The 18,023-nt window shown below is 45.3% G+C and overlaps 1 protein-coding gene across 3 annotated transcripts in view; it reads left to right on the top strand.

Moving 5' to 3' along the window:
* CENPU (centromere protein U) overlaps positions 1–18,023 on the top strand; it is a 427,790-nt gene that overhangs the window by 289,127 nt on the left and 120,640 nt on the right. For all 3 annotated transcript variants that reach the window (XM_069199521.1, XM_069199511.1, XM_069199530.1), the window contains one exon: positions 17,807–17,918. In XM_069199521.1, coding sequence (XP_069055622.1) covers positions 17,807–17,918 — 112 coding nt within the window. The remainder of the gene's footprint in view (positions 1–17,806; positions 17,919–18,023) is intronic.

Below are 18,023 nucleotides of genomic sequence, written 5' to 3'. Positions count from 1 at the left end.
GAATCCTCCACGGCGGCGCAGCTTGCTGCACCGCCGCGGGGATTCCGACCCCCCCTACCGCCATCCAGATCCCGGCGGTCCGACCGCCGGGATCCGGATGGCGGTAGGGGGGTCGCGGGGCCCCTGGGGGCCCCTGCAGTGCCCATGCCACTGGCATGGGCATTGCAGGGGCCCCCGTAAGAGGGCCCCTACATGTATTTCACTGTCTGCTGCGCAGACAGTGAAATACGCGACGTCGCACAGCTTCCACTCCGCCGGCTCGATTCCGAGCCGGCTTCATCATGGAAGCCTCTTTCCCGCTGGGCGGTCTGAAGGCGACCGCCCGCCAGCCCAGCGGGAAAGTCAGAATTACCGCGGCGGTCTTTCGACCGCGGAACGGTAATCTGACGGCGGGACTTTGGCGGGCGGCCTCCGCCGCCCGCCAAGGTCAGAATGAGGGCCTTAGTGTTGAGAAGGCCTGAGGTGTTCCGCCATGTGTGAGAAGTGTGTGTAGGATGGGCTATTGAGGCGGCTTTACCTCTCCGGTTCCCCATATGGTTCTCACCATGTGTTCGATGGCGTGGTAGACTAGGAAGTGACCTGCACCCAAAGTATATGTGCCAATGATGGCCGTGAAAGACATGAGGGTTCTTTCATGGAAGAGATCTCTCAAAGTGTCAGTCCTAGCCAGTCTCCACAACCCCAATGTGTGTTGGGCAGCCAACTCTCGCATGGCCGGCAGTTGCTTCACAATGGTTAATGGTGGGTAGAGGATGGTGGTGTTACATCCATGCACACATCAGCACCAGCACTCCCCGACTCTCATCCTCAAACTTGATTCTCTTTGTGCAGGGCAAGTAAGGTCAGTTAGCGAGGTGTAGAAACTCGGCTCACCAAGCCTAGATCGAATGGCCATCCGCTCAGTGCCCGGAGTCATATCCAGCCAGTGCAGTAGCCATTGCAGCTGCGCTATTGCATAATAGTGTTCAAAATTAGGTGCACCCATGCCCTCCTCGAGGAGTGGTCACTGTGCAACAGCTAGTGCCACCCACATCAAAGCTAATAAGAGGCTGTTCAGTTCTCAAAAAAACTTTTAGAGACTACCATTGGCAATGCGACAAAAAAATACAGCAATCTGGGGAACACAAGCATCTTAGCTATTGCTACCCGCCCCAGCAGAGATAGGAGTAGGGCACACCAAAAAAGGGAGAGAGCCTTGCACCAATCGCACTGCCCGATCCATATTGCCTTCTTTGAGAGCCCTGTCTCAAAGTATGGTAAATCTGAACACCCAGATATTTAAACGTGTTGTAAAACAATTTGAGTCTGTGCCCCCGGGATACGTCCCTTTGGTATTCGGGGGTCAGAGGGAGGGGAACAGGCACAAATTGGTCTTGTAATCGCATTAAGGCCGGTAACAAAGCTCCGATGTCTTGCAGAAAGACCAACGCATCATCTGCGTAGAGGTTCACAATGTGGTGAATGTTCAGTTTTGGAATTCCCCAGTCCTGTGCCCGCAGTCAAAGGCAGCAAGTGGCTCCTTGGCTATCGCAAAGAGCAATGGCGACAGTGGACACCCTTGCCTGGTGCCTTGCAAAAATAAGAAACTGTCTGATTATAACTGACCCCTTCTCATTCTGGTTGTCGGTTTGAGCACAATGTGGGGATCCACCCCAAAAACACCTCCCCGAATACCATGTGCTGCAGTGTTAGCATAAATTCCCAACTCAGGGTGTTGAAGGGTTTCTTGATGTCAAGAGACACCACAACCCTGTTGTGTGCCTCTGAGGCTGTGTTATGGATGACCCTTAGGAGGCGTCTTATATTGATAAATGTCCTATGTCCTGGTATAAATCCAGACTGATCATCATATATCACTGTGCCAATCAACGGGAGCGTCCTGTTGGCGAATAACTTTCCCAGGACTTTACAGTCAAGGTTAAGGAGGAACAATGGGTAGTACGATCGTCCATTAAATGGACCACATCCCGGTTTGGGGAGGACCAATATTAACACTTGGCCCAGCGAGTCTAGTAGCTGGCCACACAACCTAGCTTCATCAAACACCTCCATAAGGGGCTGTGTGAGCAGGGCAGAGAACGTGGCATAATATTCAACTGGCAGCCCGTCTATACCTGGGGTCTTATTACAGGCTATTTGGCTACGGACGCTGTAACCTCCTCCTGTCGAAAGGGTTAATTCAGGGTGACCTTCTGAAGTGAGGATAGGTGTAGTAATGGGATTCCAGTCATGAATCCACGTAACAGGTTGGGGCCGGGGCATCTACAACGCCGTACAGAGTACGATAGTAATCATGGAATGCATCATTGATATCAGCCTTTGTGGAAGCCAAGGAGCCATCATCACGCTGTATGGCACCAATTGCATTGCACTGCTGATCTCTCTCTACTAACCACGCTAATAGTCTGCCCGATAAGCCACCTTCTGTGTGCATCATAGTCAGCCAGTGTTTGTAGTTATGTCGTCCCATCTTGTCTACTTTTCCCCTTACTGTTGATGTAAGCGTTGGAAGCTGTCATGGGCAGCTACTGCTCTCGCTAAGGGGCATAGTTCCCTTTCCGCTGCTAGTAATTTGGCCGGAGGTGTCTGTCGGACTTCCCAGGTGGCAGCCATGCAATAACCCCTTATCACCACTTAGTGTGCATCCCATTCTATGGACTTGAGGGAAGTGGATCTCTTGTTAAAGTCAAAGTAATGGGTGATGCATGCCATGAGGCCTTCCCTGAAGGGAGGAACTGACAGTGCTTCAGTTTGGAGGCGCCAGGTAGGAATCAGCATACGCGATCTACCCCATTGCAGTGCAACCTGCAGTGGGCAATGGTCTGATAGTGTTTGGGCCAGGGATTCTGATTGGGTAACCAAGGGGCCCAATTAGTCAGTGCAGAGAATTAAATTGAGCCGGTATGGAGATCGTGAACCAGAGAATAGAATGAGTATTCACGCAAAGTTCAGAAATGTTGCGTCATCTGAGCACCCGTCGTGTCCCACTGTGGGTGAGTATAGCGGTCCCAGAGCACATTGGGCACATAATTGAAGTCTCCACCCCAAAGTCCTTGGGCATGCGGATCGTGAAAAAGTCAGGGGGGAGCGCTTCAAGGAATTCCTTTTGACTGGAATTGTGTGCATAGATCCCCACATTGTCTCCCCATCTAATTGGCCCTCTAGTATCACCTATCTACCGCCTGCATCTCCTCTTCATCATTCTGCTATGTATTGGATCCCTGGTGCAATCCATATGAGCACACCCCGGACCAAACGCCTATGAGGTTGTGCCATAAACGAGTCCCCTCCATTTGGCCTGAACTTTCTGGAGTTCCCGGCCATAAGTTGCATTTCTTGGAACGTGGCAATGTGTGTGCGGCCGTGTGCTGCACACCTTCTGTGTTAATGCATTACGAGTATCAGTGCGTGTCCCCATGAGGTACCCAAATAGTCGTGTCAGGCCATGGACTCAAGATGATCCATACCTCCTAGAGATGTTGAGGTGAAATTGCAAGACTTCCAAACCATGTACTGAAAGCGGCCTGTGACCGAGATTGTGTCGTTTATAAAGACTAAGAATGTTCATTCTTCCAAGATATTGCCCCTTGGACCTTAACACGTCTTCAATAATTTAGATCTGTTACTGAAAATAAAAAATACAGCTTCATTGATTGTTCCCATTGGGTACTGCTTTGAAATTCGAAACAAGAAACATCAGATAATAAACCTAACAGAGTCAGCACAGATCCCAGGCTTGCAGTTGAAAGATGAACCTGAAAAAGCCAGTGCTGGGGGATCAGGGATAGGAACCCCATCCTGAGAGAGGGGAATGGAGGAGCCCCACATCCCAGCATTAAAAAGTAGTGAAACCTCAAAGAAGATCTTGAAAAGAGACACAGCTGATACTAAAGACCAAATGATATTGGGCAATTGGAGCTCCACAAAGGAATGGGTGATGGGAGGGGTGGTGGTGGATTGTGTTGTTCCACCAGCGCTCTTGTTGGATGTCTATCAGAGTTTGAATCAAAGCTTCTAGGATGATAATTTTAATCTTACTAGTTTAAGGCTATACAGGTTTAGACATCAGAGAGAAACTCCAGATGGGCTGTGGATGGTCCCGTGGGATGGCATAATAACCACTTTGTCCCACTCCAGCGGTGCAGTTGCTAGCCACTTAGTGGCCCAAGAGGGAATCCTGTGGGGGGAGTTTCCTTTCGAGGGGAAATGTATCACAGTCATAACTGCCAAAGCCTCTAACACTGGCCAAGATCCATTCTTGTATAGCCTTATGGACACAGCAGCGAAATTTGCTAAAAGAAACATTATAATTCTAGGGCCTTTTAAATTCAGTCTGAGAAGGAACTTGGTCTTCACGATAGTTGGCAAGAGTAGCATAAGAATCTCTTAGAATACACTTTTTCTCACATGTCCATAGGACAGGCTCAGGAATTGACCATGTGCGGATTAGCAATGACCTAATTTCTATTATCATACACTCATAAACTGGGCCACTCTCTATAGGACCAAGTCATTTAATTGGATTGGCCGTGCAGCCCTAAACATAACAGAAGAAGGTTCCTACATCCCTCATAATTGAGCAACCTTACACTGAAGAGTGGACTGTGCACACAAATTCAGGAATATTTCTGCAGTAATGACAATGGAGAAGTGTTGCAGGTGGGGCTGTAGGATGCCTTCATGTCAGTATTGTGAGGCAGTTGTATTGGGGTAATGGCCATTGCTAAGAGCAAGGCACCAATATAGAAACTGCCTTGAGGTGAAACGACGTAATGCAGAACTAGTATGTAGAGCTATTCCTTCTCCTCGTCTCCTCAGGGCAGTAATGGTGGTATGGGGAGGGGACAGTTAAAAAGTTTCTATTTGAAGAGTCCCCACTTGTCAATAATTATTCATATTCTTCTGGAAAATAAACCAGCATTTCAAGAAAAGAAACATGATTATTTGACTTTGGACTTATCATACATTTTCTTCAGCACCTTCGAATATCAGCAATCCTTGTGACCTTAGATACAGAGAAGTGCTTCAACTGGGTGGACTATAGTTTGTTGACTAAAGTTCTACTTAAGAGCAGTTTCGACCTCAATTCTATGGTGATGGCTCTTGCCGGTTACAAAGCATCAACCTCTAAAATAACATTAAATGGAAGGCTTTCCAAATTCTTAGCATTAAGGGGAACACATTTAGGATGACCTTCTATCCCCGAATTATTCGCTTTCACTATGGAGCCTCTTAGAAGTAAAATTAGGGGAGACAAAAGCATACCGGGCTGCAATTTGGTCAAAGCATACAAAATGTTCTTAGCTGATGATGTCTTGTTCTCGTAACATACGCAGACAGTTCCCTCCCTCACTTACAAGAAAGGCTGAAACAATATGAAGATGTAGGGTTTAAGATGAATGTTAGAACATCAGATATTTTGCACCTGACAGTTGCACAAACAGACATTAACTTCCTCCGAGACCATACACCATTTAATTGGGCCAGAACATGTATTAAATACGTGGGTGTCTCTAGTACCCCTAATCCTAAGGACTTGTATCAAGCTAATTATCTTCTCAGGATTGCCGCTTTACAAGAGGAATTACGAAGATGGACATCACTACCTATTTCATAGGTAGGCAAAAAAATACCATCAAAAATTAACGTAATCCTGCAAATCCTTTCTTTTCAAGCCCTGCCTATTGTACTGCTCAATAGCATTTTTGCAGATGTTAATCATGCAATGCTGAAACAAATTTGGAGAGGGGGGTGTCAGAGAATCTCTCTTAAAACTTTATCAGCCCAAAGATGAAGTGGGCCTTGCTTTACCCAAATTGAAAACCTGCTATAGAGTGGAGCACTAGGGTGTCTGAAGATATTTGTGTATACATGAACAGAGCAGTAATGGGGCCCCACATTGTGGGACTTCCTGTGGGAATCAAAAGGTGACTGGCCAGCAAATGCTTATCTTAGCACCCTCAATTCATGCTACTACAGATCTAGGATACCTCCAGTATAAAACTTGTGTTTGACAGCATTCTCATCTCCATACAAGCCTACATTTCAAACCTGCATTCGCACCTGCAGTACATTCAGACCCTTTAGCTCGTGGTGCAATGAAGATTACCTTATGGTTTCTGATCTCTTTTGAAATGCAACAGTAAAGTCCTTCAAGGACTGTAAAAGAGGCTTCCGTTTGGAGGAGGAAGAGAGATTTCACTACACAAAACACTGGGCCCTACATATGGTGTTGAGAGATACAGGCGCCATGGAATTATCACCCTTTGAAAATTCATGAGACAGACGATTAGCGCCTCTTGAACAGGGCCTAATAGTCCAGTTCCTTCCAGTTACACCCCACACCTTTAGTGTATTGATGGCGTCTTCATATGACCATAATCTGCAGAGAAAAAATGGTTCGGGCTTTCTGGTCTGGCATTAACAAAATCCCAGTGGCTGTACATATGAAGGATCTGCATAAGGAGGGTTTCCTTAATGCCTATACTATTAGTATCTGGTTCTAGTAAATGGATAAGAAACTGCCATGGACTGGGCATTGCGATGTAGAGTCCTACTTTTGTTTTAAAAAAACTGCTTCTTTAGACCCTTGACAACCTGATTACCTTCTGTATAATTAAAACTCAATAAAATTGTTACTGTAAGAAAAGATCAACAAAGAAGGTATGTTTTAGTGACCTGCATGACAAATGAAAGCCCTTGTAGTGTCTTGAGTGTTTACACACTGCTCATTCAGGTCCTGGGCGTGCTAGTTGACATCAGGGTGTGATAGTCACTAGGGGAGAATTCAGTGCAACATTGGGCAAATAACAGGATACTCATGGCTTTAGATGGCTGAACCACACAGAAATATTTCTCTCTCTCTGAATGGGCAATCACCCTAGGGTTATGCAGTGTACATAGGCTATGGCAAATGGGCTTGAAGGACAAACAGCTACTTCTCAGCAACACATGGGTCATTCTGCCCAATTCCTCCTAAATTGTTTTTCCTTATGGCAAGGATCTGTCTGGGTATCTGTCTCATGTTTTCACCCTAGGGGTGACATTGTGTAGTGCCTGGGTTTGTGGTGGTTAGTCAATTTTGACCTCCTCATGGGAGGGCACAGTTGTACTTCAAATTAAACATACAATCCATTTCTTTTGCCTGTATATTGTGGGAAGCTTTCAGGGCAGTAGTTGGGGGGAAGATAATGGCTTATCAAGCAGTAACACAAGAGAAAAGGGTACTTAAGATGGTGAATCTGAAAACCAAACTCATAGCATTAGAACAGGTGTATGTTATTACCCAAAGTACCGCACTCCTACGCTGACTAGAATCAGCAAGACTGGCCTTGCAACTGCTAGCACTGGATATGACTGTATCTGCTTAGCTAGCATTGCAGCAGAGAGGACAAAGCAAGCAAGCTTCATTATTACTTATTAAACTGTAATATGGCTTCCGGGTGGTTCCATCACTCTGGGCCTCCTTTGTAGTAGCAGTGTACCAAGCACACACAATAGCTGTGGCTTTCACAGACCATTACAAAGATAGTTATGCCACTCATCTACTGGCACACCATAGAGCTAAACCCACGTTGATCCAAGAACTTCCAATCTCAACCCTGACTGATGTTTACCATAATATGGCAGAACCCTTGCCCCCCCACTGACTTCAGAAGAGATTTTGGAAACCAGCTCCCAAGACTCCTGGTCCTCATAGCCTCCCACTATAATTACATAAAAGGTTCACCTCCGTTATGGCCCTACATATCCTTAATATGTTTAGTCAAGCCCTGCGTGAAGACTCTTTATCCACAGACCTGTGGGCTGCCACAGTCATACTAAAGCTAAGATGACACCCAGATTGGTGCACATCTGTCTGCCTGATTTCTCTCATTAACACACAGACTAAGGGGGTCATTCCGACCCCGGCGGTCAAGGACCGCCGGGGCCGGGGATGCGGGAGCACCGCCAACAGGCTGGCGGTGCTCCTCAGGACATTCTGACCACGGCGGTTCAGCCGCGGTCAGAACAGGAAAACCGGCGGTCTCCCCCTAAATTCCTTGCCTAAATACTGTTGACTAGACTGCTACGACTTAGCTCCTGCCTAATTTATCCACACCAGAACGACTTTATACCGTACTGTAGCTTGAAACACTGTATTTTTCAAGTGCAGATGGTTTGTTGAGAGAACATGAGTTGTCTCGCCCCAGTGCACTGATTTAGTACAGTTTGAGAAAGCATCCAGTTCTCCAAACTGGAAATTCCTATTTCAGATTCTCCACAAAATGTAATACGGTTCTCGCTTTTTAGCTTTCCTCTGAATCATATACAGAGACCTGTAGGCAAAGTCCGATTCAGGAATGTGCTATGTGCCTCTTTCCACACAGAAGCGGTCACACGGCAGGAATGTCCACTATCTTCCCTACTGTTTTCCCTTGTCTCCGAAGGCTCCTGGTATGTAGCTCAGATGTGACATGTTGGTACAAGACTTGTAATGGGCTATTGAGTTTGAAGCTGAAGTATCCCTCTGTGTGAATGAGATCCTCCTCCTGTACTGCCCTAGATAAAAAGTGCAGAGATTCACAGACATACTCAACTTCTTTGAAAAAGCAGCAAGCCTACTAGTTAAACCGGACAAAACCATCCTTGTTCCAGTCTACAGCATAGAGCTTTAGATATTTAGGCATACATGTCTCTGCTGATTCCTAGCTGTTCTGGAGACTCAACATGATGTCCGGTTGGAAGGACTGCATAGAGACTTAGGGGGTCATTACGACCCTGGCGGAATGCGGAGAACCGGCGGTAAGACCGCCAAGAGGCTGGCGGTCTTACCTTGTGGAATTATGACCGCCGGTTCTCCGTTCCGCCCGCCCGGCTGGAGACCTGGCGGTCAGTCCCTTGCTCTTTCTTGCTCTGTCATTTACCAGTAGGGGTTCCATGCAAGGCCTTTCTGATCTGGGGGAGGCTCCTTTCTGAATGTTGTAGGTGAGTTGAGTAAGCCTGCTTGTCTCTGGTGTGCACAGGACACTTGTGTCTTGTACTGTGCTTAGACTGCAACACAACTCGACTGTGCCTGTTGGGCAATGCAGTTAATCTGAGGCAAGGCCCTGTGTAATGTGTGTGGCACAGTTACAACGTTGCATTAAAAACCTGTGTTCTTCGCACCTGAACATCATTATTTTTATCCTGCCTCACCACAACCTCAAAATGACTGATGAATGAATGAATGAATGAAAAGTTCTTCTATAGCACACAGCTACTCAAAAAGAGTGTCCCAGCGCTTCAAGTACTGGAGGAGGAAGTAACTGAGGCTAACCGAAACTGCTCATCCCTAATACTTGAGCAAGAGTGTTTTCAACTCCTTTTTACATTTATCTTCCACTGTAACAGATCCTATATGTGTGAGCAGTTGGTTCCTCAACTTGGCAGCTAGAACCGTAAAGGAGGAGCCTTGACTATGTTGCCATTTAAAGCGGGGGATCACAAGTAGGCCGGCATTGCTGGACCGCACGGGTCTCACTCCTTGATCCTCTCATTGAGGTAAATAGGCCCCTTATTGTGAAAAGCTACGTGTGTAATAGTCAGAGCCTTAGAAATTTTGCATTGCTGCACAGACACCCAGTGAAGTTTTTCCCGAAATGGGGACACTGCGGAGCACCTCGAAATTTTAAACAATAGGCAGACTGCCAAGGTCTTCATCACTTGTAACTGTTGGGTCCGGTAAACAGGAAGAGCCAAATAAAGAACATTGGCCTAGTCCAGCCTTTAGAGAATCCATGTCCTCACCACAGTTACCTGAGCACAATGTGGAACATGATGAAGGAATTTCTTGAGCATGCAGAAAATCCAAAAGCAAGATTTTACTACAGCTGGCACCTGAGCCACAAATGAAAGTTGGGTGTCAAGCATAACATCCAAGTTTCTAGCCGCCGCTGTTGGTGGGGTTGGTGGAACGACAGTCTTAGGTCATGCTGCTGACCATCTCGGGAGGGGATTTTGACCAAACAATAGTCTTATCGTGGTTGCATTGCAATGTATTGTCCCTCAACCACTCCACCACTGCAGCCATACAACAAGCAAACACCTCCTTGGACTCTATTGAATCCCCGTCATACGTTAGCAAGAGTTTAGTGTCATCCACATGTGAAATGATTCCACCAAATATGCCATACTGGACATGTGGATATTAAAGAGTGTGGGACTTAGGAAGAAACCTTGCAGCACTACTCACCTCATCTTCTTAGCATCTGAGATGTATGGTTTCATTCAAATCACCTGTTCATGTTGCTCCAAAAAAAATAAACTCAACCAGCCAAGCTCCGAGCTCGCCATTCCCAAGTGTTGTAACCTGTGCAGCAAGATGTTATGATCAACTGTGTTAAGTGTTGCAGACAGGTCTAGCAGCACCAAGGCTACGTTGAGGCCCTAGTCCAAAGTAAACCTAATAAACTCAGAAACCAGTAATAGAATAGACTCAGTACTGTGGTGAGCTGTAAACCCTAATTGGGAGGGACGAAGCAAGTTGTTCTAAAAAAGGAAAGCGGTAAGCTGTTGATTTATCAGTCTTTCCAAGTCTTTTGCAGCTGCTGAGAGTAGGGAGACCGGTCTAATGTTGGCCAGGGATTCCAGTTCAGTGTTGGCCTTTTTGAGTAGAGGAATTACATTGACTCACTTCCAATCCTCTGGTAAAGTACCCAAATGAAGAAAAGTGGTGAACAGATCTTGATAAACCAGGCCAACAATATCCGCAATCAGCTTCAAAATGTTATGTGAAATGGGGTCCAGAGGAGATCCTGATTTACATTCACTCAATCAATCAATCATAGCATTTGTAAAATGCAGCACTATCACCCCTAAGGGTACCTGGGCACTGAGGGTGCTGTGTCTCCGTCGAAAAGGCACGTCTTGAGTCTTCTTTTGAAGTCCGACAGGGAGGGAGCTGTTCAGAGGTGGAGGGGCAGGCTGTTCTAGGACTTGGCTGCTGTGTAGGAGAAGGCGTGGCCTCCGCTGCAGGTGTGCAAGGTTTAGTGAGGCGGAGCGTAGCTTTCTTGCTCGGCCGTAGAAGCTAAGTCGATGGTTGATGTAGGACGGCCCTAGGTTGTGGACAGCCTTGTATACGAGTGAAGATTTTGAATTGGCATCTCTTCTGGACGAGGAGCCAGTGGAGGTTCCTGAGGTGTGGGGTGATGCTTGAGCACTTGGGGAGGTTGAGGATGAGTCTGGTTGCGGTGTTCTGTAGAGTCTGGAGTCTTTTTATTAGCTGGAAGGACACTCCAGCGTAGAGAGCGTTGCCATAGTCGAGGCGGCTGGTGACGAGGACGTGCATGACTGTGTTTCTGGTGTCGGTAGGGATCCATTTGAAGATTTGGCAGAGCATACAGAGGATATAGAAGCAGGAGGAGGTTACGGAGTTTACATGTTGATTCATGGATAATTGGCAGTCGAGGATGATGCAGAGATTTCGTGAGTGGTCTGATGAAGAGGGCGTTGGTCTGAGTTCTGCTGGCCACCAGTGTGGTCCCATACAGAGGTATTTTTCCCAAAGATCAGTACTTCCATTTTGTCAGTGTTTAGTTTGAGGAAGATGTTTTTCATCCATGTTGCTACGTTGGTCATGGCGTTGTGGAAGTTGTCTTTGGCGTTGTGGGGTCTTCGGTGAGTGAGAGAATTAGTTGAGTGTTACTGGAATAGGAGACTATATTGAGTCCATAGGATCTGACGATGTCTGCGAGAAGGGTCATGTAGATGTTGAACAGGGTTGGGCTGAGGGAGGATCCTTAAGGTACGCCGCAGGTGATGTTCTTGGGTGCACAAATAAAGGGAGGAAGGCAGATGCTTTGTGTGCGGCCTGAGAGGAAAAAGGCGACCCACTTAAGGGTGTTTTGTTAAATGCCTATGTTGTGGAGTCTGTTGAGGAGAGTGTGGTGGGAGACTGTATTGAACGCTGAGGAGAGGTCCAGAAGGATTAGAGCTGCTGACTCTCCCTGGTCATAGAGGGTCCTGATGTCGTCTGTGACTGCGATCAGTGCATTCTCCGTGCTGTGGTTGGCCAGGAATCCTGATTGTGTGGCGTCAAGAAGGTGGTTGTGTCCGAGGTTGTTGGTGAGCTGTTGGCTGATGGCTTTCTCGAGCACTTTGGCCTGGAAGGGGAACAGGGAGATCGGTCTGCAGTTTTTTATGTCGCTGGGGTCAGCGCAGGGTTTCTTTCAGAGGGGTCTGACATTTGCATGCTTCCATTCGTCTGGGAAGGTTGCCTTGGAGATGGAGGTGTTGAGGATGCAGGTTAGTTCCGTTGTAATTGTTTTGGCTCCGCGGTTGAACAGCCGGTGGGAGCAGGGGTCGGTGGGTGCCCCAGAATGGATGGATGACAAGATGGCTGTGGTGGTCTGTGTGGTAATCTGGGACCATGAGATTGTTGTGTTACTGGTGTTCTTTGCTTGAGAGATGTCTAGGCTGGAGGTGGAGGGTTGGGGGTCAAAATTGTTGTATTTGGTGGTGATCTTGCTGTGGAAGTAGTCTGAGGAGGTGATGCAGAGTTCCTGGGATTGGTGGTCTCTGTGGCTATTGTATTAGAGAATTCCTTGATGATTCTGAAGAGTTCTTTTGTATGGTTGGCTGCGGTGTAGATGCAGGCAGTAATTGCTGCTGTGTTTGCTGCCTTGATGTGGTGGTAGTAGTTGTTGAGGGCTGCCTTGTAGGTGGCTGGGTTGGAGGGGTCCTTGGTCACGCGCCATTGTTTCTCGAGTTGGTGGAAGTCATGTTGGAGTTTGAGCTCCGGAGTATTCCATCTTGTTGCATTGGAGGTGTTGTTGGTTTTAGCTGGTTTCAGAATGACTGTCAGTGGATTTGGTGATCCAGGTGGTGAGGTTTTGGATGGCTTGGTTGAGATCGAAGTCTGTCGTGGGCTCAGGTTTTGCGGTGTCTAGGGCCTGTGCCGTAGGGTTTTAGTTACCTTGCCCCAGCTTTGGTGGGGGGTGCTGAGGTGCTTGGAAGTGGTGTGCCGGGAATTGGAGATGGTAAAGTGGACAATGACGTGGTCGGTCCAGGTGAGTTTAGTCACATGGGTGAAATTTATTCTGTTTCTAGCAGTGAATATGACCAGTTGGGTGAGGCCGATGTTGCTGAGGTTCTCTATAAGGAAACTGGAGCTGGTGTCATTGGGGTCGTTAAGGTGGAAATTGAGATCACCCAGTAGGATGTAGTGGAGGGAGTCAATGGCGAGGGAGGCGATGAGACTGGTGATGGCATCTCAGTGGTCCCGGAGTTCTGTATGCCGAGGGTGCTTCGTGTCATGGTGTTGGCAACGGTCTGGAGTCAGAAGTTGAGGTGCTCCATGAGGGGCATAAGGTCGTCGTCAGTGTTAGTGCTTTGGATGGTTTCCTTGAAGATGATGTTGATGCCCCCACCATGTTTGTAGGTGCGGTCTCTGTGTATTATTTTGTAGCCGTCAGGGGTTACCGTGGTGATGTCAGGGTTTGAGGAGGGTGTTAGCCATGTTTCATGATGAAGGCGACGTCCTGGTGGTGGGTGTCTCATATTTCTGCGGCGTGTTTGCATAAGAAGTGGGCATTTAGCAGGATGCACTTTAGTGGTGCTTGGTTGTTCGTAGTCTTCTGTGTGGGTGCAGTGCAAGCATTAGTGTGCGCAGGTGGGTCCACGTTGCAGGAGAAAAGGCAGTGTAGGCAAGTGAAGGGTCCTTTGGTTGATATCACCTCCTCCACCGATGGAACTGATGCAGGGCTACGACGAAGCAATGCCCCAGTCATGTCTCAATTAAAATGTTGCACTGCTGAGCCTAGTCCTGCTGCCTGAGAACCTCACTTCCTGATTGGTGTCCCACATTCTCTCTGCTATCAGCTTGGTCTATGAAGGTGTTTTCCCATTCTGCCTACTTAGTGAGGCTCCAAGCATTATTCAGTACCACTGAAAGTCTTCTGTGTGTTAAGTTACAATTATTCTAAATTGCCATTCTGCTTTATCCATCTGCTCAGCTTAATCTGAGAGCTGATACACTTCTCAAGAACACGCCTATACAACCACTGCTCACTGTTTAAGATAATTTCTCCAGTTTACAGTACTGCAGTATCCTTTCCTGTTTCATTCCAGACACTTATAGCTATTTTGCTTCTCCCTGCAAACCTTCATCTTTATAGTTTGTTAAAACAAAACTTTATTTTCATTTTGTCATATTGCTATTCTCTTAAGAAATACTTATAATCAAGAACGAATGTAATAGTTACAGCATTAATGTATGTGCATTTTATTCTATGGTGATAAGTCCCTGGCATAATGTTCCGAGCTGCTGATGTTTCGGGCAACATGGGTGCGAGTGGTTTCAGTACCCTGTCGTTTGATACCAAGACAGTTAGGACTGAAGAGGCAACAGTTTTGATGCACTACATAGGGTATGAACTGTGTGGGTAAGTGTGGAGGGGAGGCCAAGTATAATCAGTGCTAAAGGGGAGTCAAGCGGAATTGTTGAGTCGGGGTAACGTCTTGTGGTGTGAAGAACTTTTAATAAGGATAAAGCATTAAGCTATCAGGCCACGTGTTAGGATATACAGTTTAAAGGGCTACTCATAAATAGGGAATGTAGCTGATTTATGATGGATGCTGTTGTAACAATCTCAGGGTGGAATATTATCAGCCACAGTAGTTGTTAGCCACTCAAGAAGTGTGTCCCAGACTGCTACAGGGGGATGCTCCCTGAGCCCAAGACCAGACAGTGAGTGGGGGTCTTGACTTCCATAACATTCATTTTTATAACCATGGCAGCTGTCAATATGTCACAGTCTCCTTCATACCACATTGCAATTGGAGAAGGAAATAATTGAGGTAAAATGGATGTGTAACTGATCTTTAGATAACTGTAAGAACATTTTGGTGGGAAGTTCATTGTGGTCTAGTAGAAGCACACATGTTTGAGGAACGCACAAGGAAGGAATGGAAATGTAGCATATACACATTTGGGCTGCTGCGTGATTCTTTGATCAGGGTGCACCAACAATCCTCAAATACAAGAAAAACTCTTAGCTTGTAATCTCAAATTGAAGGTCACCATAGACCTTACAAAGTGCATTGAACACATTACAGATCGCTTCAAGGAAGTGAAAATGACAGCAGAAATGGTACAGTACATGAGAGACCTTGAGAAAAAAGAATTGCAGTGAAGTGCAGTGCAAAGACGAATTGCAGTCTTCTAAATCGAAGTTACACCTGACAATTCCAAACTTCAAATGCATCAGATGTGTGACTAACAGCCATCTTGCTAATAATCCCAAATTCCTTGCTCACAGTACGATATTCAGGAAATGTAATAAAAGAGGGCCCTTAGCCTTGATGTAAAGAGTCAGAACTTAAAACAATTTTCAAACTATTGAGTCTTTGCATGAGGAGATGAGGAAGATGGTGTTGAAAGTTGCACTAGTGACCCCTCCCGTGACATTAGACTTCATGGGGAAGTTGTTACTGTCATTTTGGACTCTTGTTCACCTTTTACCCTGATATATGACAATTTATTTCAAGAAGGATTTGGTGGGAAGGATTATGCTATTGAATCTGCTTGAATTAAACCAGCATTTTATAATAAATACCCCATCCACCTGGTAGGTATGGTTAAAATGCTTACTTGTAAAGGTTATTCCACCATTGAGATGGTGTAAATAGCCAAACATTGATCTAATATACTGTATAAGGATGAAGACACCAGAAAAAGCTGGGAATAAAGCTAGATCCTCACAAAGCAGAGCATGTCCCTTTGGTGGCAAGATCATTCGCTTGAAGGGAAATATGCAAAGAATTTCCTGAACTTTTATAAAGGAAATTAGTCCTCCTTACAAACTTCGAGCAAACACTCAGACAAAAATTTAACACTAAGCTTGTTGTGCATAAGGCACACTTTATCACACTTCTGATGAAGGACGTTCATGAGATGAAATCAATAAGCTGATAACACAATGTCTCATAGAGCCTATTGAGAACTCAGAGTGGCTACCCCATTACTGGTAGCCCCTAATGCTAACGGCAAGGGTATCCTCCTCCTTCATGTGGACATGAGGGATCTTAATGAAAACATTTGGATAGATAGCCCCTCCCTAGACTTATTGAAATGCTGGTCCAGATTTGGGAAGCTAACCGCTTCATTGGTATTGACTACCATCATGTTGAACAGTATCCAGACCCCAAGTCACATCGCATCTTTTGACGCTTAGAGGTTCTGCAGGATGCTCATTTTGAGAAATTACAGTAACATCATGTGCTTTCAGGATGACATCCTGATTTACGGTGCATCCAAAACTGATCATGACTTTGATGAAGTTGTTGGCCACACTTAAACAGGTTTCCCTGTCAGGTTGGTAAAGTGTTAGATTGGTGTGGGCTCTGTCGGTTACCTCGGCTGCACTAATTCCAAAGATAGATTTAAATTGAAGGTTGATTTTGTGGAGGCAGTAAAGAGCCCCTCTGCTGTCCTATAAGGAGGCACTCAATTCTTCGTAGGTTTGGTAGAATACATGTCTAACTACATAACAGATTTTCCTGCCCAGAAGTCTGAAGACTAATCCTGAAGAAAGGGATTCAATTTAATTGGGACGAAGACGGGCAAGTAAAGTTTGGAAAGTCCCTGTTATGAATGGATTGTGTCTTTTTGCTATCTTGCATCCTTTTGACAAGTATTATTGTTATTAAACCCTGGAATCATCTTAGTTTTTTTTTTTAAAGAGCCTCTTCATGTGCTTTAACCAGAAAAGGGCAATCTCTGATGCTCTATGAAGAGTCCTGATAAATGTATTAATATTTGACATCCCCTCTTCTATAAAACCTGTCTGCAGTGTACAATCATATATAAGGACCTCAAAACTTTGAAAACATGATGAAGAAGGAACATGTCTAGGTTATAGTTCTCTAAGCCTACTTACATATGTACAGATATATTTTACTCAGCTTTCCTTATGGCTAACCAGGTCACACCTTAACTCAGGTGGATATTATGTGGAAAATAAAGATGTTTCTAATTCGCCTAATAGTTAACACAAGCATTTTGTTTCATGCTTTTCTCCTTGCCATCTTGTATTTCGTCAGTATAGAGAATTAAAATATTTTCTACTGGGAATTCTCCTTCAAGAATGTACTATGCCCTCATTTAAATAAAACATTTTCTGTGTTATTAATTCTATCATTGTGCGCACATACAAATTCCAGGGTACATATTCCATCAGTCTTTTATTTGCGCCTCATTTCTCTCCATGTGTATATGAAAGCTAAGAACATTCTACCACAAGATGTTTACTTTTTGCATTAAAACCCCTGTTCTTTTGAAGAAATTTGAGAGCAGCTGCTTTGGATGGATAACAAATGTTAGGTGATATAATCCTGCACTGTATGTGTCTTATTTCCTCCTAGAGGTACTTGGTGTTTTGTCCACTTTGCTAATCCTCCATGTAGAACCCTTTCAGAAGCTCATGATATGCCTGTTCTGGACAAAATGCTATCTATGTGCTACTGCATCCACTGTCTTCTCTTGTTCTTTGAATTCGGGACTCGGTATCCTTAGAATTTTTAGACAATTTTATTTTTTATTGTCTTCCAACATTTAAAACACAATCATCTTTTACACAGTCCTTGATATCAACATCCAACCCCAGTTATTTCAGATGTAGACGGCCTTTATTAGGGTCCCAGAGACCTCTCTCTCTCTAATACAGAGCAGTTGAACAATGTAGGTATCACTGGTCCTAAAACTGAAAAAGACTTGCGATGCAATACATTTTTATTTTTGTGATGTTACATTAAAACCATTTAACAAAATATTTTCTTCCATTTCAAGGTAATGTTTCTTTGAAAATTTGGTGTCCTGATGGTGCAAAGAGATCCCCAAGAGACATCACTGAGTTGGATATTGCCTTGGATAACTTCTCAAACATTATAACCAGCTACAAGTAAAAACATTTATTTCACAATACTTTTTTAAAATATGTCTATAAGAGAAACCTCAGTATTCTAAATTTTATTGATGGTAGAGTGATGTAGGTTTGTTGGCGTCT

The sequence above is a fragment of the Pleurodeles waltl genome, chromosome 1_2 (assembly GCF_031143425.1).
Source record: "Pleurodeles waltl isolate 20211129_DDA chromosome 1_2, aPleWal1.hap1.20221129, whole genome shotgun sequence".
NCBI classification, from domain to species: Eukaryota; Metazoa; Chordata; class Amphibia; order Caudata; family Salamandridae; genus Pleurodeles; species Pleurodeles waltl.
Note: the sequence above shows the minus strand (reverse complement) of the source record. Positions and strands in the feature narration are given on the sequence as shown.